Source organism: Hetaerina americana, unplaced genomic scaffold (assembly GCF_022747635.1).
Source record: "Hetaerina americana unplaced genomic scaffold, ioHetAmer1.1.p SCAF_1, whole genome shotgun sequence".
In the NCBI taxonomy this organism is placed as follows: Eukaryota; Metazoa; Arthropoda; class Insecta; order Odonata; family Calopterygidae; genus Hetaerina; species Hetaerina americana.
In genome coordinates this window covers 74,194,600-74,219,213 of record NW_027286069.1, presented here as the reverse complement: position 1 = coordinate 74,219,213, position 24,614 = coordinate 74,194,600, and the positions used below count along the sequence as shown (strand labels likewise).

General features: G+C 36.3%; 1 protein-coding gene across 2 annotated transcripts in view; it reads right to left on the bottom strand.

Moving 5' to 3' along the window:
• Positions 1-24,614, bottom strand: part of Cen (cerebellar degeneration-related protein 2-like) — a 122,548-nt gene that overhangs the window by 4,904 nt on the left and 93,030 nt on the right. For both annotated transcript variants that reach the window (XM_071591495.1, XM_071591502.1), the window contains 7 exons: positions 9,307-9,419; positions 8,935-9,083; positions 6,916-7,072; positions 5,685-5,819; positions 4,918-5,009; positions 3,840-3,978; positions 2,450-2,638 (listed from right to left, as the gene is read on the bottom strand). In XM_071591495.1, the coding sequence (XP_071447596.1) occupies positions 2,450-2,638; positions 3,840-3,978; positions 4,918-5,009; positions 5,685-5,819; positions 6,916-7,072; positions 8,935-9,083; positions 9,307-9,419 (974 nt within the window). The remainder of the gene's footprint in view (positions 1-2,449; positions 2,639-3,839; positions 3,979-4,917; positions 5,010-5,684; positions 5,820-6,915; positions 7,073-8,934; positions 9,084-9,306; positions 9,420-24,614) is intronic.

Genomic DNA, 24,614 nt, shown 5'->3' with positions numbered 1-24,614 from the left:
AGACAGAAAATTCAATATTAGTACCAAATACTTACTGCTACAGGGAAAAAAATGCTTAATTGAAGACACATTCTTGAAATGTAATGCTGATACACATATTCCTTGGTTACAAAAATCTGATCATTGTAAATTGCTGTTCATGCACAATAAAGATTCAGGAATTTATGAAACCATTAGATGCAGATTCATTAAACTACGATGTTTATTGCTATGCTTTAGGCATCTAAAGAAATAATGCCAAAAAACTTTGTTTATCCAGATAATATAAAAATTTTGACTGAGCACTTCTATCTACACTTATTGATAGCCCTTATTTGCTACACTGAAATTCTAAATTATTACTGAGTACTATATTTACCTATCGTTAGAGCATTGCCCCATTTACAGCTTTATAAACTAATGTCATTGATTTAATGAAAGTCAATTTTTAAAATAATTTGTCCTCTGGTTTTATTATTGACTTCTGGTAGGATTGAAAATTAATCATAATTTGGCAAATCAGAATGTCAGTTTTATCAAAAATGAATCTATTTGGTTTTACCCAACATTTATAGAAGTAAATATGCCCACATGCATGCAAATATTTTGGCATCACAATTTCATTCATTTGAATTGGTACTAATTGTATGGTAGAATTTCCTTGTGAAGAATTAATCCAAAGAGACATATGGATGGACATTTTAGATTTAACATCATAACTCTGTGGGTGGAACATTTGGCTAATGACTGGAGATCTTCCTGGATTACCCTCGACTAATCCCAACTAAATTCAAGGAGTGTTTTTGGGAAACCACACTTATCATAGGGAAAATATTCACTACTCCTAGTTAAAAACACATGTGCCAGTTTCATAGGCAATTTGTCTCGAGGGCGCAGTAGGTGCAGGTGTGCCCTGCGATCACCTATTAAGCCAAACTCTTGGTTGAATACTGCGATTGGAGGATGGCTCAGCCAGTCATCAGATAAAACCAAACAATGGTATGAAATGCAAAAAGGGAGCCAATTCATGGTCAGGCAGTTTTCTAAGTAGGCATTGGGGGCATAATCAAAAGGTCTCAGGTATGTATAAATGAAAACTAAAGCAGAATGATAATAGTTTCAATAATACTATCATGGTGGATGAGAATGTGATGAATAATTTCAAAAAACATGGCGATCAGTATCCATTCAGAAGTCATTTGGTAATTCTCTTGTTATTGTTTCTTGAGCTGAAATGTCTTAAATTGGTGGAAATGTGTGGTCATCACAGTCAGCATGTCCCTAGCAAGTTCTGTTCCATACTGGAAAAGACTGGCTTTGAGGCCAACAAAGGTAAAGAGCCTTTGTGGATGAAGCAAAGAGTAAATCAACTGTGTTACAATAACCTAACCAGTACAGAGTTGGAATCATAAAAAGCAAATTAAACATTCATTTTCAAACATCTGAATTGCCAGTTAGTAAATTAAACATCTAGGATGGCCAGTTAGTTAACTGTTGACCATGGCCATCTTGAATGACCACGCTTAACTAATATCATAAAATTCATAAAAATATACAATTTATTTGCAAATTAGTCATTCTAGTTAATTTAATTATTCAAATTTTGATGCTCAAATATTTTGTTTGGATAAAAAAAATTAGGCAAATACTTCAGTATTTTTCTGCACATAAAAAGAATGAATAAAAAAGTGTGTTATTAAGAAAAAAAAATGATGGTAAAAGGGTCCATCAAATCAAGAATACACAATGCTGTTATCTTTCCCCTCAAAAACAAAAACTTTTTTGAAATATTTTTAAGTTTTTTAAGCTATTTCCAAGCTTTTCCTAGTTGTGTGCCTCACTCAGGTTGAAATATGTTCTCAGAGTTTTAGCAGGGAAAAATCATTTGTCAAATACAGAAGATTGAATCCAAATCCCTTGATTTCTTACAATGTGCTTTATTCATTTATGTTACCAAGGTGCTCTTTTCCACAATGAATTTCTAAGATTCTTTCATAATGACAGAGGACACACAGATGGCTGAACAGGCTAAAGCACTCCATTGGAATTCAAGGTTAAAATCAGTCTAGGAGAGTTTATTCTTTCACCGTGAGAATTCCTTGCATTTGCATGCACATCAGCATGTATACAAAGATTACCTAGTTTTAAAAATCAAAAAGCGTTATGGCAAATTTTATCCCATATATTTATACACACACCACCTGAAGTTCACAGTATATGCTACCCACAGGCTGATAGACAGAAGTAATGAGAACCCGACATCTACAGGACTTGGAATGAAGGACAAAAATTCCAGAAAACCATGCCAGAGGCATGATTATTCCTTAAAAACACTATTAGTTTTGAAATGCTTGAAGCAAGATAATCTAATCTTCCACATGTAGAATCCATGAAAATATTAAAAATTATATCATTCTAAAATAACATTAATTTTCATTACATATGTAGCATAAAACACATCAAGGCTAACCTGTAGTTCTTCTTGAAGAGAAAGTGGTTGGTCATCGCTTTGGTTTTGTGATTCTGGAAGGGAGTTAAGTACTTGATGCTGACGATTACCAGCCTGATTGAGAAATTGCTTCCTTTGAACTTGCAGCAAAGCTTCAAATTTATCCACTAAGGTTTGATATGGACTTTGTGAGAAACATGCTCTTCTTATCTACAAGAAAGAAAAGAAAAATTATTAAAACCTATGATTTTATGCTCTCCAATTTGTATTAAGAATCATTTTAATACAAATGTGTAAACACCAAATTCACAAAATATATGAAAAGTGCTAAATTAAGAGCAATTATAGGATGATGAACTTTTCATGTAATTTATAAAATCCTTCGATTTTGGTCGTCTCCTCACAATGCAGTAGCACTAATTACTTCCTGGGATGCCTCATTATAACAGTTGATTAAATAAGAACATGCTTATCATCAAGGAGACCAAATTTGGCAAAACAATTATGAAATGAAGCATTAGAGGACCATTGGAATGTCTTTGTGCTACTTGCAGAGCCTTTATTTTTCCAGTGGTTTATTTAAAAATGATAAAGCTATTAAGATAAAACTATCAGAGATTAAAAGCCTGTTGATTGCATGCCTTCGCACCAAATGTTGGATGAAGAGCTCACCAAGAAGTGTCAAAAATAGGTAAGATAGATTGACACAAATTGGCACACAAATATACAATAAATTTTGATTTATTCTTGGAACATTTCCTGAAAACCTTACCAGTATTTAAATATGCAGTGAATACATTACATCAATGAGGATTAAATATAAGTTTTATAAACTTTGAATGCCTATGGTTTTTACTACTTTAATGTACCAAGGTTCTTGAATGTTTTTACAGGTATATACATAAGAGATGGATGCATGGATAACGTATTGTTGACTGGAGTCAAATTTACCTATTGCCCTATACACCAAAGATCCAGTATTGCCTGATGCTGGGCCACAAGAGTGTACCATTTTTTCACAGTTCTAGGATGATTTATTTTCAACAGAGTTATACTTAATAATTTTCCTAATGTGCCAGAGATAGAATCCAGGACATCTGGGAGAAACATGATAAATATTTGTTTTATAATTTACAGTTGAGGTACGTGTTTATAGTTTACAACAAATCTAATCATGAGAGTCAAATAGAGTATATGCATGCATATATTCACCAGCTATACCTTAAACCATGAAAATAGTGTAAAAGGTAGCTAAGGGTGGTCAGGTTTTAGGACCATGGCTATAATACACTACGTGCATTTCATGTTCTTGATGACCTGATCATCCAACGATTTTTATATTCAGGAGCTTTATAAATTAAAAATTATAGCAACAGCAAACTGTGATACAAGCAAATCCAAGGAAGTGTACCTGTGAATCAGTTTGGCTAATTATGGAGCCAGAAGCCATCGAGTTGGTTTCATCTTCATCGTCACCATCGTCAATACCCTCAGCAGCATCATTTGCGTACAAGACTGCCAAGCAACGAACACACAGGCCATTGCCGTCACTATATAATTGACGGGTATAAAAAAGTGAAAAATTAATACTAATTCAAGTATATCTAGCAATAATAAAGAATGAATATTAGACAACGTAGGATAAATATTTAAGTTCATTTTAAGTATTGTTTTATGTTTATTACTTCTAAAATTTATCTCAACTTAAATAAAAGGTAATATTTATTTGAAGGAAAGAAGATGGAAAAAATTTACAACTATTAGAAATATTCACTTTTTATTTTACAAATTGTACACTGCACCTACTTGTTCCACACTTTCCTTCGATGAATCACTCTACTGTTAAAATACTGCATATCAATTTTAAATTGTAATTACTTCACATTTTTTAAATTTTAATATTGCAAAATCTTGTGCTACTTATCAAGTTCCCACTTTCTGAAAATGGTCCTTGAGTTTTGTGGAAATATTTAATGGTTAAGGGCCATCAGCCACAATATTTTAGAATAATAGTTAGGCAGTTAACACCCCTGCTTTATTTAATGGATGTACAGGCTAGGTTAAAACTTCCTGGAGAATCTTCAACAAATTTCCTCATCATGGAGGGCTCTCCATACTCTGTGATAAATGTAACCTACTTATACCCATTTGTATGCTTAAATAACCTCTGGCATTATTTGCATGAATGGATTTATAGTTCCTTACTAAAGATGCAATTCAACCTAACATTAGTTTTAAAGTGCACCGTGCATTGACAATCATGGGAAATTGCATTAATTATTCTTGCATCAGCTTGAGCTCATGTTCTTGCTTTCCCTTAGATACTCCATCAGAAAGAACATGATTAAAATTATGCTCCTCTTTTCTCACTTTGGTATTAAATTTTTATGAATTCACTCCTTTCACCAAGATTTTAAGTTAAATCTAATTTATCATACTACATTAGTTTGGGACAAACAAATCATCTGAAAAAATATTGGAAAACTTGCCTAGCCAGTTGAACTTCTTCTTCAAGACTTCGAGATTTAGCATCTCGCTGCTGCTTAACCACTGCCAGTTGCTCTTCTAAAGACAAATTTTCCTGTAAATCAAGTAAATAAAAAAATTATCATATTCCCTCCTTCCAAGTATAGGTTTTACATTCATCTACTCAGTTGACAACTATTGAAATTTAAGCATGTGTTAATTTATCATTGTCTCTGATGGCTGGCTGCCATATTGTTTAGAATTACAATTTTGGAATTCAACATGTGAGGGTACTTGTCCTTTATAAGTAACAGATATTCCAAGTTTCATTACCAATAACATATAAATTTATGTATGCTGATTTCTTATGAAAATATAACATTGTACATATTGCACAGGTTATTTTGCATCTGTGACTAATCCAGAGTGGCAATTAATTCTGATGAAAAGATCAGCAAACATGTACATTTTATGGTAGTGTCCTTACCTTCCTTCTAAATCAACAGTTTCAAACATGCCATAAACAAGAAGCAACATATTTTAAAGAATGTAAACAAAATTTCTCTACGAGCATGATGATATCAATATCCCTCTGCTGTCAAATAGACTCAGGGAATGCAAATAACCATGAGGAAGGGATTCCCCATCAGGAGGCAGGAGCAAAGTACATGTATAAGGAAGGCCAATGACATGAAGGTCTGAAGGAGATTATGTACTTTCCTACAGAAAATGACCCCTGAGTCCCTGCATACATGATAAATGCATGAAGCAGATAATGATATGGACTTACTTGTGCTAATGCTGCAGTCTCCTCTTCCAGCTGCTCTATTTTTCTTCTGTCACGTGCACGCTGCGCCCTCAGATCTTGAATTTGCTGAAGCAGTTGTGACATTTCTCCACCATCACCATCTTCACTTGTCATAGACTGAAAATACAACAGGTAATCCTCAGATTAGTAGAATTATTTCTTCGCATTTTTAAGAGAAACTTGATAATGTTAACTACACAGTTAATGTTTATAAAGAACTGAAAATTTTAAGTTCAAATGCTCTTATGCGAATAACTTTTTTTTCAGAGACCTCCTAGAAAAGAGTTTTTTAGAGGCATAGGTTTGTTCAAAAGCCATGTGATAAGTAGGTACTGTTTGTCTGTGATACATTGATAAATTTTCATCCACATACATGCCCAGGATGAAGTAATTACTATGCATGGGGATAGAGGGGTTAGTGTGCAACTTCAGACAATCTTACAAATATGTTGGCTCTTTATTTGAAATTAAATCATGCTATGCATGCAGTGCCAGTTTTCTTCCCCATACAATGTAGTAATGAACCGAGGGAATGTGATTTTCAATAGTCTTGTTAGATAGATGCACTTGTACAGATGTGGGTTGCAGCTGCAGAATTCTGAGTTAGCTGAGAAGAAAGTCCTTTAGAAAGAGGTGTGCATACAATTAATTGTATCAAGTCATTTTCATATCTTAGCACCTGTTTCAATGTACCTAAGGAATATTTTAATCGTGCATTTCATTCAAAAAACTTAGAAGCACTTGAAAAATGGTCCGGAAAAATTAGAGCAACTTTGGTGATAGGGAAGAAGTATGTGAAGATTCTGGATAAATTTTCATATGTATATGAAGTATTTGAAGACATACCTTGACGAGGCTGAAAGATAAATGACAGAGGTAAAAACTACCCAGGCTGTAGCAAAAATTATAGAGTACAAGCATTACCCTATTGATTACAACAATTCTGTCTATTTTTTAGTTTTATTGTAATGGCATTCTTAAGGATTGTAATATTCATATTTTTCAATTTCTAGTGGTTTCACAATAGCAAATACCAAATGAAGTGGCAAATAGGTGAATGAAATATTTTACATTCCTATGCCCATAAGAACCAAAATAGACAAAAATTAGGATGGTTTACACTTGTTATGCCTACAATTAAAGCAGGTAAATGCTAGTAAATATTAGTAATCTAGCAATATTTACAGTAACGTTTAGAAAAAATCTCACTAACCTTTCCTAAAGCATCACACATTTGAACATCCATTGTTGGGGATGTTGCTGTGTCCACAAGCGAAAGCCTTCCATTCTGAGCTCTCTCTTCCCACTGGTTGACTGTTCGCTGAAGTTCTTCACATCGTGCTTCCAATGTTTCAACCCCATGTGATAGACTGAAAGAATACAGATGCTTTATTATTTCAAGAACTATTTGAAAATGACTCCATATTTTTTATAATTGCAGCAAGTCTACCTGACTATTATCTAGGAAACAGGCCAACATTCTGAATACCATCATTCTGGCGCAGTAGCAATGACTACCCTTCCAAAACAGTTTTTCTAAGTCCTTTAGATTTTATTAATTTAATAGACCAAATTATCAAGATATTAAGAAGAAAATGCAAAAGAAGATTTTTAGAAGTATTTACAAAGTCCTTCAAAATCATAAATGTAAAATAAATTAGTGCATACATCCAGTGAAACACAGGATTGATGCGCACCAAAAATTAATGTGCTGTGAGTAAGCAAACTACAAGTATACAAATTATACTTTCCAGAAATAGCCCAGGAATAGCTATCAGAGATTACTCAGTCTTGCTCCAATAGATTAGATTATCTAAAAGCATACAGAGTAAATTATATAAACAAAACAATGTATACATAAAAATTGAAACATAAGTGAGATTTGTTCAAGAAGATTGAACTGAATCACAAATTTGTAATAGAATAAGTTTGTTGATAAACATTTATTTGTTTGCATATAGTTTATAGAAATTTGTAGGTGAAATAGAAAGAATTAGGCCAAGCAGAAGAGAGATGGTGAATGAATGCACTTAAAAATACCCATAAGTTCTTGCTGAGTGAATAAATTCCAGGATGATAGTCATTCTGGAACCTATGCATTGTTACATCTACCTTGTCAATGGTACAAAATAATGAAAACTACATAGACTACGCCCACTATCAATAAAATTGCCCTTATGAAAGCACTTAAATTATTTCTGTGGTGTGTTTTTTGCCCAAGTGAAGTGTTTACAGTTGTATCAGTTAGTTAAAGGAGCTGTGAAGATACTTCCCTGAGGAGGTCTTGGACATTTATGATTAAAAATAAAAAATTATTAAAATGAAAATGAGTGCAAATAGACATTTTAAAAACATGAAGTTATATGTCAACTAATAAAATAGGGAAATAACTGTCAACATTAGGGTAAATTTCCAGTTGCATAGCCATCAAGTTTAGCCTTGACAAAGAAAAGTCTTGCTTGATTAGATGTGAGTAGGCACTGGAAAACTTAAACAGAGGAAGTTAAATGGATAATCGAAGAAATTGGAATCAAACTTAAAGCTAACTATGTCTATTTTTGTAATTTCAATTAGTCTGTCCCATCAAAATGCTTCGGTTTTTAACTGAAGTTAGCCATTATTTTGAAAACTAATAGTAATTTAACTAAAGTGTATAAAATATCTTTCCAATGATGACATTTTTGCATACCTATGTTATGTGAATACATGTTATGTTTTGCAGAAGTTAACTTCTGATAGCGAAATTTAATTCTGTGTACCTGTATAAACAAATAAATGTACTCTTGCTTTCACGAAAAAAGAGCAAGCTTTTTTCTGAAATTGTTGTGAAAAAGTTGAAAACATTTTACTGCTTTATAGTATATTTTACTGCTTGCGTTTGGTTACCAGTGAATGCAAGTACTTGTTAATTAAAATATATAGGAAATATATTTATACCATTTGGGGAGCAGAGTTGTGATTATACCTTTTACTGGTTAGAAACAAAATGGATGAGGATCTATGGGTAAAAATACTTGTACTACAATATGCCCTTGTTCTATCACTTCACTACTACTCTCATTGTCTTCACTGATTTTCATTCACATCCCATACACAAACTCTACATGACAACACAGTTGCACTGTACAACTGTGCTAATTTTAGACAATTTAACCCCTTAGAGTTTTATACTTGTACGAAAATATTTAAAATTACAGTAAAACTGCTATTGTAGCAACTAATATGAACTTACTTTCTAATAAGTTTTTTGTCAGCATGAGCATCTGTGACCAATCTGTGGTTGGATCGCTCTAATTCAGTGATGGAAGCTTCAAGATGTTCATAAATTCCCAGCCTGGAGTCATTCACTTCTCTTAGTGCAGCAGTCTGTTTTGTAAGGTACTAAAATAAAATAACAAGATTAATACAGTACCTAAACTCTCTGTACTTAAGTAATGATTAGATAACAGTTACAATAAACTATACAATTAGCACAAAATTCATTTTACACACTTCAGTCGAACAACTAATGACCATTATAATGATAATAGAAGATTTCGATTTTAATGGCCACAAACATTTCATTGTAATATAAGAAAGATATTCATCAGCTCTCTCTACTTACCTCAATTTCTCGGGCCTGATCTTCAATTGTTGCCTGCTGTTCCCTGACTGTTGACTCTAATTCTCTATTTCTGTCCAATAATGTTTTTCCTAGCTCCGCAGCTAACTGCATATCTGTTAAGGAGATAAATTAAAATCATAGAATAATTTATTGAGCATCAATAAAAGTAATTTTAATAGGCTTTCTATGAAATGTAAGGCAAAATCATCACGTAAGTACCAAATCCCTTTTCATGAGGTTTCAAGGTGTTAATGCAAAGTGCTGACAAGAATTTTGCTCAATAACCACTGCAAATTATGCTTGATGCATGCTGAATGATTCCAAGGCCTTCACCTAAGTATACATTGAGAAACTCCCCAAGAATGGGAGAGGGTGTGATTAAAGAGCATATATGCATCCATACAGGTGTATAATGTTAATATTGACCAAAAATTTTATCAAAATGTTATTATCATTCTTATTTGTTAAATATCTATCCCTAGAGATGATCATGAAACATATTACTGACAAGGAGTATGAGCTCAAGTCAGGTCAAGGCTGTTAAGTAGAAAAAGCCAAAAACACTTCATATAAGAAAATATCTAAACTACAGGTTTTTAAAATTCTTATGCGAGCCTATGAACTTGGTAGCATTTTTTTTGTATCAAAAGTTGGCCTGCAATCCATATTTTTGAGTCAAAACAGATGGAACTAAATTTAATTTATTAAAAGACTTTTTCTGGAAGGCTCTTTAATAAAAAAAGTATACATACTAAAATTCATGGTAGATATTAATTTGCTATAAATCATCTGCATTCTCAATTCGCCACAATTAAAAATAATTGATCAGAATGAGCAATAAAGACCTTGAAATGCTATAATGATTAACTTGCATGAATAAACAAAGAATCAAAATTCACCAATTTTTAACAACTTTGAGGTCTTCCAAAAATTCTGTTTTGGAATTCAATGCTTGGGGTACATTTCCGGAAGGAATAAAACTTCTCTAGGAAAATTATTAGTCGACTTTTTCGTTATGGTGATCAGAATTTTGAGTATCCCTATTCATGTTTGCTCTTATGATATTTAAATATTTTAAGTATATGACTATATAGCTTCTTTTTAAATTTTGCGGTGTCAGGAAAAGTAGCTCATCCTATTTAATATATGTACACAGAAGTAATTTCAAAACAGTAAATTCAGATTTAAGAGTAGAGTGAACTTTGACACACACGTGTGAAATTCATCTTCGAAGAGTGTGAAAGAAGGGTTCCACTAGCGGTCCTCTACCCTTAGTGACTTAAATCTCTGCATCCCACCCAGGTCATGTCTCTTTGGAGAAGAAGAAACCCGATCAATTTCTGATGACGACTTATGTTGAGGAGCTTTGAGTGATCAACTGAACTGATGAAGTCCCCCCTAGCTTGAGAAACACGCCGCCAAGTGGCACACACTTCATTGCTCGGCTTCCGCACGCACGGTGACGGAAGATTCCTTGGCCAAGAGGGAAAAACTCGCACAAGCTTCGTGTTGCGTATTCGAAGTTGTCGCAAGTCACTACAAAAAGGGGTGGGTCTTGCGCAGCAGAGTGCAGGAGGAAACTCTATGCCCTGTGGCTCTCAAGGTGCATATCACGCATCGAGATCCAAGCAGGACGACCACCCTGAGAGCATGTCGCTCGGTGGGAAATGAAGACGCCTGCCAAAAGAAATACGCGCTCATGAATGCGTCCAACATTCTGCTCCACTCACAAAACTTCCTAAATCCAGAGATTAAGGTTTCAGCAATGTGTATTAAGTATACCCTTGGTTTATTCACGAGTTTAAAAGTGCAGGGTCCCAAAATTTTTTTGGGTAAGAAGCTAAATGAGAAAGGGTGTGGACGATTCACCAGCCACCAACGGGGTGCGAAATATGTGATCGAGAGAAGTGTAGTTTTATTTCGGTGCGAGGGACAGGAAAAATACGAAACGATTTCACCTTTACCTGAAGCACTGTAAAAAAATACTTTGTTCTCCCACATACGTTAACTTTCCACAAACTTATGTGGAAGAAAAAGTATTTTACTTTTCTAGCATGAATCGCTTCCACAAAGTGACGCCTCCATCCATCCTATTAACCTTAAGCTTTGCACTCGAGGATCTTAAAAAACAAGGTAGTAAATTAGGATGCGAACCTACCAGAACTAGAAACTAAAATGGATAAGTTGTTCGAATGATAGCTGCACTGAAGAGATGAGTAGCAATCTTTATCAGGGAAAAGCAGCATTTGAAGTTCATGTATCGTTCGCTTAGGACGAACGTAAATCAAGTGGAATTACAGAGGGGAAAATTTAAGTTGTGCCCAGAAAGAATTGGAGAAGAAAGATGTGCTGGAAAGTATAATAAAGTACATTTTTTGCACACACATTAAAAAGGGACTGCTTACAAGGACCAATTACTGAAGGACGGGCACGTGGTAAAAGAGGAAGAGAAAAAAAAGGATTTGAAAATTGCCGAAGATAGAGGGAACGGGTTTACGAACAGATGGAAAGGCATTCAGGTATAGAAAAGATTGGAGAGTCATTCGATAACCGTCTCAGGGCAGTTTTACAACAGAAGAAGACTTGTTTAAAGTTGAGGGTACGATCAATTCAATATTTTTCATCAAAAGATATATTATTGTCACGGTACCATTGCGTAATTATTTTTACATGTACTTTAAAAATCAAAAATACAAATTTTAAAGGTAAGATGTGCTGATAAAATGTCACTAACTTATGGTTCCTTATATTTGAAACATTTAGGTACTGTATTAGAAGTGATAATAATTGCTATCATCTAGAATAGAGTCTAGAAAAATGAAAGTTATATGCCGTTATGTATCCTTTAACACTGTGGTTTCAGAGAGATGTTCCCGCAGGCAGAATTCTAACTTTTAAATTCACTGCAGCAAATTCTAATCTACATTTTTTTTAGCTCTTTGGAACTTCTATTAATGTTTCCCAATGAAACACATCGCAAACTGCGTATTTGCTTTCATTTACCACTCTTCATTTTTTACATGTCGGTGTTAAATATTTCATTAGATTATTGAAACTAATAAAATATATTCTTTTCTGTGGAACCAGAAACTGGTTAAAGATAATTCAAGCTTCAGCAAATGCACATGGGAATATTAGCTTGAATATTAGAACTATGTTCAAAAAACACTGCAAAAGTAATGGCACACAATGACTTTTTATTGAGATTTTAAGAAGTTTTATTTTACCTCTGTAATCGCAGAAGACCAATTTTGTGCGCAGGACAAATTTTTATTTGGCCTCCAGCGTGACCAACCAATTCGATCGTAAAAAGAACATTCGACCTGGGAACAACTTTGGGGGCCATCGAGCGCTGGCCCTTCGTACAGACTTTTCCTATCGCGAGTCCCGCTGAGTAGAAGTAAAACCTTTTAACTATTCCTCCCCTCATATTCTTTCAGGCTCTCAAATTCCAACGTAATAAACAGTGTTACTGGTGTTCCTGTGAGGTCAGTATTTATTGCCCATTCAAACAATCCCCCGAAAAAAAATTTCGCCGAGATGTGAGGAGGCGGCGAAACTGAATATCCCTAGGCTTGGCTATCGATTCAGTAGCAGGAGTCCGATGCGAACGGCAAAGATCACGCCAATAAAAAAATGTGGTCGTAACAAACTGTCAATTCAAGATCCGATCCCTTAGACCGACATGAATCGGGAATCTCCTTTAACGTCGGCGGATTTACAGCTATTTTTCCGGACCAAGAACTCGAAGAGCACGGAGCGGTATCGTATAGTGCATATCACCGGAAATATTATTATCGCTAAACTACAACTGCTGCCGCCGGAAAAACCGCGGGTTGGTGGGGAATTACTATATTGGTATTTCCCAACTGCCGGGAGGTCGAGATCCATTTTCCTTCGAATGTTGAAACAGTTGGTTTAATAGAGAACTCCGTTACGCGCAGAGGAATCAGCATCGATAGCAACCCTCAGGCAGAAATGAAAACTGACCGAAGAAGCCACCTGGCCATAACACTGAGCCACAGTTCCGTGACAGCTCTGCTCCCATGTACGTAATTGGTTCTCGGTAGGGAGGAAAAGGAAAAATCATACCAGATAACGCTTAAAATATCAAGACAGCTACTCTATGCGACTTTCTTAAACAAAGGAACACACGCATTTCATCTCATTTGGCAATCAAAGTTAGTTAAAACAAACGCACTATAGGGGTGAGGGTTGTAGTAACCTCATAAGCATCCGCCGGATATCTTCGTACAAAAGAAAGCCTTTCCTCTACCAATCGCTCATGGCCAATCCTTAAACAATGAGTGTACGCTAGAATTCTAATGGTATGGTGGCAATTGTTTCTCGGTTTGATTACCTGTAAATTTAATTTTTTCCCATTCACCACGAAGAAGCAAATGCCACTTTTTTAGAATGTTATAAATGCATTTGATTGCATTCACTGCACGGCACCATTATAAGATAAAAGAGTGCTAAAATAAATAAAAAATTGTATTAAGTTATATTTAGTAATCTTTCATTTTCATTTCCCACATTTAGAAATCCTGACGGCACCACTAACAAATACCTCACTGAAAACACAATTATTTGGCCCATTGAATAATTCTATTAAGCTTTCAAGACGGGGGAGAGCATCCCGAACTTACCCAGAACTGCGGAAATTTCATTATTTCAGTATAATGAGAAACAATAAGGTAGAAGTTAAGTGATTCCTACAAGAACAAAGGAAGCGGATGGAATCTCTCTAAAATTAAATATTATCATTCCATTTCTCTTTGGGCACTGCCCTCGCACGGCATTGTAGCTTGTGGAAATGGTGCCCTACTCAACAGGCATGCAAACCTTTCAGCTCGGCTCGTAAGAGATTGCAGAGGAATATCATCGGTATGATGACATCATGATACACGGGATAATATCCTATTTTCAGTTTTTGCAGCGGTCCTACTTCTAACCAACACAGTAGACAATGTCTGGCGTCACTTAGTGAAGTTTTATAATATTTATTATGGGTAATAGAATATAAAACTACAGATTTACACATTTTTAAAATCAACAGACCATGATTTCGACAACTTGTATCCATATCAAAACCATCTTCTTAACAACACAAGTTGTCGAAGCTATTGTAGATTTTAAAATTATAGCTTTATTATTCAAATATTTACTTAATTGATACGGACTTAGCGCTACTGAATGTTTTCAAACAGTGCTTAATATTTGAAACTAAATCTATAAATCAACTGTTCACTTTTTAACACGACCTTTGGTGAGCGCCGAAGGTCATCATCATAAACGCTTTCTAATCTTTAAGATTCATTATAAGAAAATTTAAATTAATTTTTATTATATAAAAGTTAATTAAATTTTATTTTCAAAAGGATGAAGTTGAAGATGAAAATCGTAGTAAGAGGACAGAAATTAGAGCAGATTGAACAGTACTCATTATTTGAGATCTATTTTGGGATAGCATGTGTGAAGAAGCTCCACAGCTTAAGAAAATGCGGAGGAGATAGATACTGAGAGATAGCTGTTTTCTGAAGGAAGGCAAGAGAGAACGTAAATTACATGAGCAAGAGTGAAGAAAATAGCCGGAATTTTGAACGATGCGGGGTACGTGTGACAAATAGAATTATGAAATAGAAATTGATAATGGTCATGCAGGAGTGCTTTCAAAGTCTACGACGATATGACATTGTACACTGAGACCTTCCAAAATCCGACTTTAATCGATAGACTACCTATAAAAATGATATTGGGCACTACTAGACATTTACTCTTATGCTGAATTCCGATAGAATATGTAGAAGCTATGTTCCTTTTAAATATTCATAATGATCTTGAAGTTTGATTACTAACCTTTGACAATAGTTTCTTTTGTAGGATTTTTATTACCGCTTCCATCTCCATCATACTGTACCCAGGTTTATTTAACTAAAATTAACAACTCGGGCTCTCATATCGCGTGAGAAAATGTATCAACACAAGATTAACCTTGGTGTTCTGTTTGAGGTTATTGCCTCCCTTTATGCCCCAAATACTGGCAGAAAACAATCGTGCTTACAAGGTAAGCTCTCAGTTATTGAGCCTGATACAATCGTTACGTGCCCTATACCCGGGCAGCAATCTTTCAACTTGAACATAAGCAATTTCTCTTAATAACATCACTGTCTCTAGTATCTCCCATCAGCTCCAAACAATTCATTAAAGAATTCACTCGGACATTAAGAAATGGTTGCGCAACTCAGCAGCAACCAGGAATTCATGTAACACTCGTATGCATAGAAACGACTATTACACAAGACAATGGTTGTGATATACCTCGAGAGAGTAAATAAAAAAAATGAATGATCCTTGGGGAGTATTTATGTTCAATTGATACACTATTGTGAAATCCAGAACATTAATGTTTCCAAAAGGCCATGTGGAACAAAAAACTTCCTCGAGCACAAAGACGTCTGCAGGACACGCTTCCGCTCCGCGTAATCCGTACCAAATGCGAAGGTGATGCCAATAAATTTGCACTCGAGAGCGAAATATTTGAAACAGCAAACAAAGATTATCGAGCATTTACCAATTCACAAGATAAGACAAATAGTGGCCAGTGCGAAAAATTTCTCTTAAAAAATCAGCCCGTAGCCACGAGTTTCCAAGAAGCGCGAGCGAACCGCCTTTTGCCGTCAATTCATTCATGACTATATTTTACAACCATCCCAAAATAAATATAACGAGTGTCCTCTTTCGGAGTCCTTCGTAAATAGAGGCCCAGAAATTTTTCTCCTTTCTCTTTACTCTCGGGATGAGTAATGGGCCGGTGGGCGGCTGACATGAGATGGAGGAAAAACATGAAGGTCCTTTTTTTCCAAGCTAAGAAGTGAATTATGACCTCGGGTGCTCAGGCCCACACCCATATGGCGACACAATTGCATTAACTATTAATACACATGTTACCAATGCCGCAAGCGAAAATAAAGGAGAATTCATGACATAGATTTGGAATGCAATGATTCCTATGATTAGAACCATCGAACAAAATTCTTCCTAACAGTACTAAATAACTACCAATAGAGTTATAGAATACGGTAAATTCTAGAGTAGGAAATGCCAATATACATCTTGTTTGTTAGACCTGAAAATAATATTTTTTTTTAGAATGTGGCAACTTTTTCATCAAATTTTACTGGGCCAATTATTTAATAGGGCTGCATTCAAAAAAGTACTTAAGTGGGCAGCAGACTTTCCATTACTGTTTAATTTCCCTGTAGGAAACAAAGTTCCACTGTGTGCGCAGCCAAAGCATACACATTTTTTTAATTGTCAGCCTGAATAGCAATTCTATGCTTTTTTATATTTAACGGACCCCATATCCCACTAAATTCTAACGTTAGATAAAACATTACGCTTAAATTGGAAATTATTACTTTAAAAAATACCAAGGATATTGAAATACTATAATAATATATGTCGATTGAGAAAGATTGAAGACGTAGTCACAGTCGATCTCCTTGGCGATGGAGTGAGAACAGACGATCACAAACATCATTTCAGGTTAATCGAATCGAATTTTTTCCCCATAAGTCACCATGTGCGATAATATTTTAATATCAGTTTTCCTAGTAGAAACAAATAAATTTGAATAAATATGAACGGATAACGGCCATGTATTATTTTCCTATTTATCAATATTTAACCATAGACATATATTCCATACAGAAGTTTTTCCGTCCCATTTTCTCTAATAAATGATCAAAAAATGACTATAGGCACGAAGGTTACATTTCAACAGACTTCTTTTACATACAAGCTGCAAAATATTTACTTTTTGCTAACGAGCATTCACTGCGCAAGTCCTTAGCTCTGCGCACCTTTAGGCAGGCAATGCGTCAATAAAGACGCCCCCTGCGTCTACAACGACCAGCAAAGGAGGGAATGGGCACCAAAATGTCAATACTCGTAAAGTGAAAGAGGATGAAAAGAATGCTCAATCTGCTTGTTGCGCAAGTGACATTTTCTTCATCGATATTTTTTCACATTCATGCAAATGTGTTAATAATCATCAAAATAATTAAAGGAAACCGATTCCCTTGTGTCATGGTAGAATCTGAATAAAGCGCATGGTCATCTTTGTATTGATTGCCCGAGGTCACCGACGTGGGTTTCGCTTTCTTAGACGATTTCTAAGATATTTATTTCCAGAGTTTATTCCCACATCGTTCTATTTTCAGTTCTTCATACGCTATAAAATGTTTTTGCGTGGTTACGTTAAACTAATGTCTTTTAACCTTATGGCATTTACAACACAAAAATAGAAACGAACGAATCTGTCGCTTTCTTTTCCGCAAAACGAAAACGCCGCGTAACTGTGATTGAGAACTTTTTAATTTTTGCCTTATCAATTTGCAAGTATATAAGGATGGGTTTGATGCCATACCTATATTCGCTGCAGGTTACCTCGTAGTTCTAAAGTAATGCCTTCATTTGAGGTCTCATCAACCAGCTCATGCCCAAAGATGGTTTCACTCTCTTCGCACAGGACTAGTTGGTTGATTTCTCATTTGTTGGTTTGTTTTTTGATGTGCGCTGTACAATAGCGGCATTAGTTTTGGGCGTCCTCACTTCGACTCGGAAGATTTTCTCCCTATACGGACAAAACATAACACGCAATTCGATGGTCCATGCAGTGAGAGGCAGTAATCGCAGACTACCGGTATGTATCTACTACGGTACATCTGGCATATTTTCTTAGCGAAACCACTCACTGGCACAATAAGCCCTTCCGGCAGAAGACAAGACCACTCCTGCGGCCTACATAACCGATACAAAAGCGTCCCATTCACTCGCTCGCACCTTCTCCGCCTCGCCTAGCGGTCGATCTCCTCGAAGAATTCCTATCACGTTCAGAAGTTGACTCAAAAAGAGAAGCAGGCTTTCGGTCACAATTCCATCCGACCCGCTTCTCGACCTTGAAAGTTTTAGCACATCCCTTGAATCTAAGCGTGGATATTTTCCCACGGCATAGAACCCTATCCCTCGGGCAAGCCTGTAATCCTGCTCTTAATCAAATAATCTTTCACAAATCTTTTGAGCAGCTTCTAGAAATGGATGGGAATCCAGGAGTCTCATAGAGCCGGAATGGCGGGGATTGAGAACGATTGTATTACGCGCTGTTACGCTCGGAATAACAGATAGAAAATCCAGCGCTCCACTCCGCTGAAATATCTCCATCAAGTAGCTTTTGTTTTATTCCTCTGTTGCAACTGTCACTTAAGTAAAGCTACAGACAAAAAAGTGAATCGAAGGGAAATGTTGGCAACTTCTGGCCTTAGTGCTCATGTTGTCCAAAGACAAGGAAAAGTAGCGTCGGGATTTTATTTAGCACAGAGGAGTTCATAGGTACAGATATTATTATTGTTCTCGAAAGATAAGTATACGTAGGAATGTTCAGTATTATAAGGTCATTACAACAATCATATTATTTTTCCAAAAGAGCGACGCATTGGAACAAAGTGATTTTAATTGATGATCAATAAACATGATACTATTCTAAGTAGACATGGTGTGGGTGACAAATTAAAGGTGCCCAATTGTTAGTAGTTACAGGGGAATTTTTTTTTAAAGATGAAAGCTACCAACCGAGGATTAATCAATAGTTCAGCAGTGATTTTCAACTCCGGACCTTGAGGCCTCTGAGCCATTTGGCTGTGAACCATGACCGAACAAGCCAACCGGTTTACGTTGAGATTCACTGTGGCTATGGATAATTTGCTAGGCTACGTAAACTTTAAATTCACATAACATATTTAAATATTCCCTTTTATGTCTAATAGAACATACCATATGAATATTCGGAGTGAAATTCTTTTTTTATGGTACCACAAGGTAAATAGTTTTTCAATCAAGTCAGTCAAGTGTCTGTAAATAAATTTATATTCAGTTAAAAGGCGGTGATATAGGAAGCACTTGGTAAGATTGTTTTTGTATCACATGGCGACCAAATATATATATGTTTTATACAAAAAAGGTTGGCACCCGCAAGTGGATATCGAAATCTTGGATGGGCCTCCTGGAATGATGTTGGTCAAACGATTTTGGATATTCACGAAGTAGTTGAGCTGCGCACCTGTTCTGTCCAAGAGGAAAGCAGCCATAAGAATAACAACCATGACTTTATTTATGGATAAATCCCATCGTGAAGGACCCAACAAGCTACTCTTGATCAAATGAAACGTACCGATAAAAATATGGAAATCCAGCACCTACGTGAAATCTTGCGCATTTTACGTTTGGAAACAAACTTCTTAAAGTAAGCGATCCATGCAATCGAGAGCACTCTTTAACGTGAGCTTCAACACTGCTATGAGACCATCGCATAGCAGGCAATGATTTCGTATGCATCCTTTTCCTCACAAGATTCTGCCGATCCCCGAGTCAGCACGGTAGTATGCTTCGGCAGAAGTCAAATTCGATGCCCTTAAGCGATTGTTTTCCGCGGTTTTGGCCGCCTAAAGTAAGCCCTTTCAAACGGAGCAGGTGAGTTTCTTAGCCGACAAAAAAGTTAAAGGTGAAAGTGAGTGAACATCCAACTCAGGATGATTTGAATCTCACAATTTATCCAGATACTTGAATGAAGGACATTATTTAGAAAGATATTGTGGAATACGCAAGAAAGCCAAGTGAGGCACGAATTACTTATATGGCATTTAATCAATGTACAAAACACCTTCCCAACATTCACTTTCTGCACCTTTCTGACCAAAAGAAACATTTGAGCTGGAATTAGCAATCGTTTTTGCCATCCCTCCTCGGATGAACCAGAAGCAGCTTATTTTTTATAACTAAGCTCGGCACTAACAATGTAGGTAACTCTCCATCACCAGTCATGAGTCCAAAAACTGCTGGGATGCGCTTTAAGTAAAACGCCATATTGATAAATTCCAAAGATCGTCGCAGAGTTAACGTTGATAGATAATCGCTATTGACATGCGAATCTTGGAAAATGTACAGTTCTTCACCGTAATCGTCTCAGTACAACAGAATCAATAGATCTCAGCTGTATAACTCTCGCTTTCCGATAAATCCTTATGATGTAGACCTAATACATTTGAACTCGATACATTTTCGCCAGAAAAAAGTGATGCAATACTATGAGAGCGAAGAGGCTTATATTTGTGACACTAGAAATTATCAATTTGCTTCACACCCATCACCCAAGTTTAGCGGGCCTGGAGACAATCGGTCCTCTGATGCAAAATTCCTTGTCCGGAAAAATTATTTCACAATTCAATGGCCACCGATAACTCACTGTACTTATGTTTACATAAAATACTCGAAGAAAAATATTAGAATAATTCCAAAAAAATCAAGTATGAATATTCAATTGCTAAAAGGAACGATGACTATATATCGCCTCTTAAAAATTATGAATAAACAACATTCGCCGTGACGCAGTTTTTTTAGTAACTAGGTAAGCGATGAACGCGGCATTCCGCACGCACCTTCGTTTTAGACCAATAAGGAACAATAGAGTCAATCTACACGTAACGTGCCCGAGCGGTATTTCTCAAAACTACTTTTCCCAAAAGGTGAGGAAAAAACAAGTCTTCAACATCCCGAGTCTGTGACGCCCTCGACATTTGTACTCTATCTACTGTGTCCGTTACGAGTTTTTACTCAGACTGTCGAACATTTGGCGTTTGAATCGATGACAAATGGCTCTTCTAAGCAGGAGATAGAAAAACCATTTCGTAATCTTTTATTTTCTGATACTTCACAAAGCGTACTAAAGAGCACGTTCCGCAGCCTACGATCCATATGCTAGGAAATTCTCTTAAATTCTCTCAGCACACACGAGAGCTCACGCAACAAGAAATAAATGTAGACTAAGATAGGTACCAGTGCAAATAACTGAACAGAACATTACTTCTAGATCAGTTAAAATAGTATAAGAGTTACGTGGCACGACTGCAAGCAGACTGCCGCTGATTGAAGCAACAAGTCTCCGTTACCTGCATTTGGTTTCAGCAACGAAGCTATAATTTTATGATATATATTATTTTGATAATTACTTGAGAAAGCTTATGGACACAATAGATAAATATAATAGATATTTGGAAAATAATAATTTATTCAATGAGGAACTATTTCGCGCAATCAACCTGAACAAGATTTATTTATATTGTTAGTCTACCACTGGATGAACAAAGAAAATACTGCTACATTTCTGAGACTGGCCTAACAAGACACACTAACTGACACCCCACACGACAATAAAACAGTTTTTTTTTCAATTTCAAAAAATGTCTTCCCCCTTCAATCCTTCCATACCCGTTCTTTACCCCCAGTCCCGCTACTCCGCTCGTCTAATGATCTCCCCTCTATCACAGTGTTCAACATTCTATCGCCAATCAAAATGCTCTAAACTCGCCTTTCCTGCCTGCTTTGGATTTCTCTAAAAAAATCTCCCTTCTTCGTCTCAATGAGATAAATTGTTTTAAAATGGTTCGCTGACTTGCTCACAAGTAATAAATTCGCTCATTAATTTTGCCCTAAAACCTATATCAACAAATTATTTACGAATTAGCATATGAATCCGATTGCACACCTGGGAAATCCGTTAGTTCAAACAGAAATTAAAATTCAGCGATAACCTCCAGGATTTGACACGACTTCAATTTTGAAAATATAATGTTAGGCTTACGAGGGGGAAGGAAGGCTATTCATGCGTACGGTTAGTCAGCGTGAATAAGAGTTAGTTCAAAGTCGCCTCATTTTTCTGAATGCTTGTTTCACACAACCCGTTAGCCTTGAATTTAATAGGGGATCGACTAAGATCTCAAGAGTTAAAAGCGATCGCACGTGAAATCAAATGAAAGACTTAGCGCAATAATGTTGTAACCTATTTTTTTTATAAATCCCACGCCACTGGCTGTAGACTTTTGCAGCCCCAATTTTGTACTACACTCTGATTAACAGCAACAAATAGCAGTATTGCACATCCTATAAATAGTAAAATCTTGGTTGGAAACATGGAAGGAAAAAACATTTTGCCCCTGAACAAAAATAAGTTTCATATCACACTAAGGATGGATTTGACAACTGCTGAAATGAAACTTTCAAATGGACTTTACGCAACAAGACCGGTGGGTATATAAATCAGAGAACACCATTAACTGGCTACCTCAGGTGTTGCAGAAACCACTCCCACCTAAGGCCTGATACTGCGTGACATCGCTTACTTTAAATGTGTGCTTTAGGTGAGGTTGAACTCGGCAATCGATGGAAATACGAAAAAATATTATAGGAATCACCTTAGGTGATCAATTGTAATTTTCATCAAGTACAGAATTAAAAAAAAACGTCTGTATTAGGAAGCGCAATCATGCCCTTATATTGATTATATTAGTGGTGGGGTAGTCTAGCGGGTAGAAGGTTCGGCTACTGAGGGTCCCGGGCGATAGCCCCGGGCAACCTCCAAGTGATACGATTCTCTCGTGAATACAACTTCGAGGATAACCGAGATGTTTGCCCAGGGTAAGGAATTAGCAACCCTAACTTGCAATATGCGAATTTCACACTCTTTAGGGCTTGGTCCGGGTTGAGCTCTATACTCACCCAACAAAATTAACCTTAGGTTGACATGCGGCGATGATGACTAAGATGATCACATGAAGATTACATCCGCAAAGTTTTGAATATGAGAGCATTAAACATGTCCCAATCCCTATTACAACAAGCGAGCGCATGAAAGATCATGGACATAGAAGGGACCTTATGGTCTCAATTTCCCCCGAATAAAGATGTTTATCTATCCATATTATGATATCTCCAAAAACCTATAATCTACATTACGTATTGAGATATAATTTTTGTCGCAATAAAAATTCAATCATAATATGCTATTAATAATTTGCAACAGTTATAATTTCCAGTCTACTATTTTTATGATGTCAACACACTGGCAATTAAACTTTAAAATTTCGAAAATTATATTTATTTTTTAGATGACAGGGTAGTCCAGTGGTGACAGCTAAGCTACTGACTGAATGGCCCGAGTTTGATCCCCTTTGACGCCTCCGGGCATCCCCAGCTTCACCTAAACCGAGTGATTTTTCAGGTACGAGATATTTAATGGTAAACCATAAACTACATAAGGAAAGGAACTGCCCCTCTTCCCTGATGTGAATGCCACACGCCATTGGGCTTAGCACTAGGTGAGCTCTGCCCTCGCCTATCAAATCGACCTTCGGTTGATAATTGAGATGGAATGACGCATGATATATGAAAACAATTTTGACGGAGGAATTGGGTCAACATTAAAATATTCCCCGTCCGTGAAATTGAATGAACCTTAATAGTTTCCTAATGGGAAATTCCCGTTGTGGTTTAATTTTATTCACGACGGTCATCCGGGAGAAAAATACATTCACAGACATTCAACGCAAAGCCTTCCGTATTCATTAGACCACATGGTGGGAAAGTTGATATAGACTTTGGGGTCTGAAATGGACATGGGGTCTATGTGGTTATGGACATATGCACTTCCACAGCCCTTTTTAGATTTCCTCTCTTCTAAGCAAAATCTGACCCATAGACATCGAAGCAAACGTTTAAATGACGTGCTCCCTATTCGAATATCATCCAACCCATTCTTTCACTCCACTTGATTGATACCGAAGTGCAGAAGGACAAAAATGAAGAGATAGTTGAAGCGTCTGTAAGTTCAGGTGACTTCAGAAACTTCTCTGGAAGGAGAAAAGAAAAAGTGACTCACGAGGACGTATTCATAGATGTAACACCGAAGACTATAATTTGGAAGGAATGACGGAAAACAAGAACGGCGCAGGAATGCACTGGACGGACAGCGTGAAGTAGGGAATGCGCTGGGCGCTAAAGGTTTAGGGATCCTTAACTGTCCCAATAACGTGGCATTGTATCGAGGAACAAAAATTTAGGGGCCATGATTGCCTGGGGGGGGGGGGGCGAACGAACCAAAAAACGTAGCGGCCATGTGGATTTGCGAATTTTTCATTTCCATTTTGTATTTTGTACCGGATCGACAGGTGAGAACAAATTGCCTAATTGGGGTGGGTTATCTAATGGTAAATTTTCGACAAAGTTCGATAAATATAATATTTAAGGGCGTAATTCCATTTTTGGGATATACTCCGATAATCTCTTTGGAGTAAAAAAAGACCTTTCGAATCCCGGGAAGACATTCCTGTGAAATATCTCGAAGAAATGGAGGTATTCAAAGAAAGAGTAGAATAGAGTCTTTAGCTGCCACAGAGAGCTCCGCAGAACTTCAATGT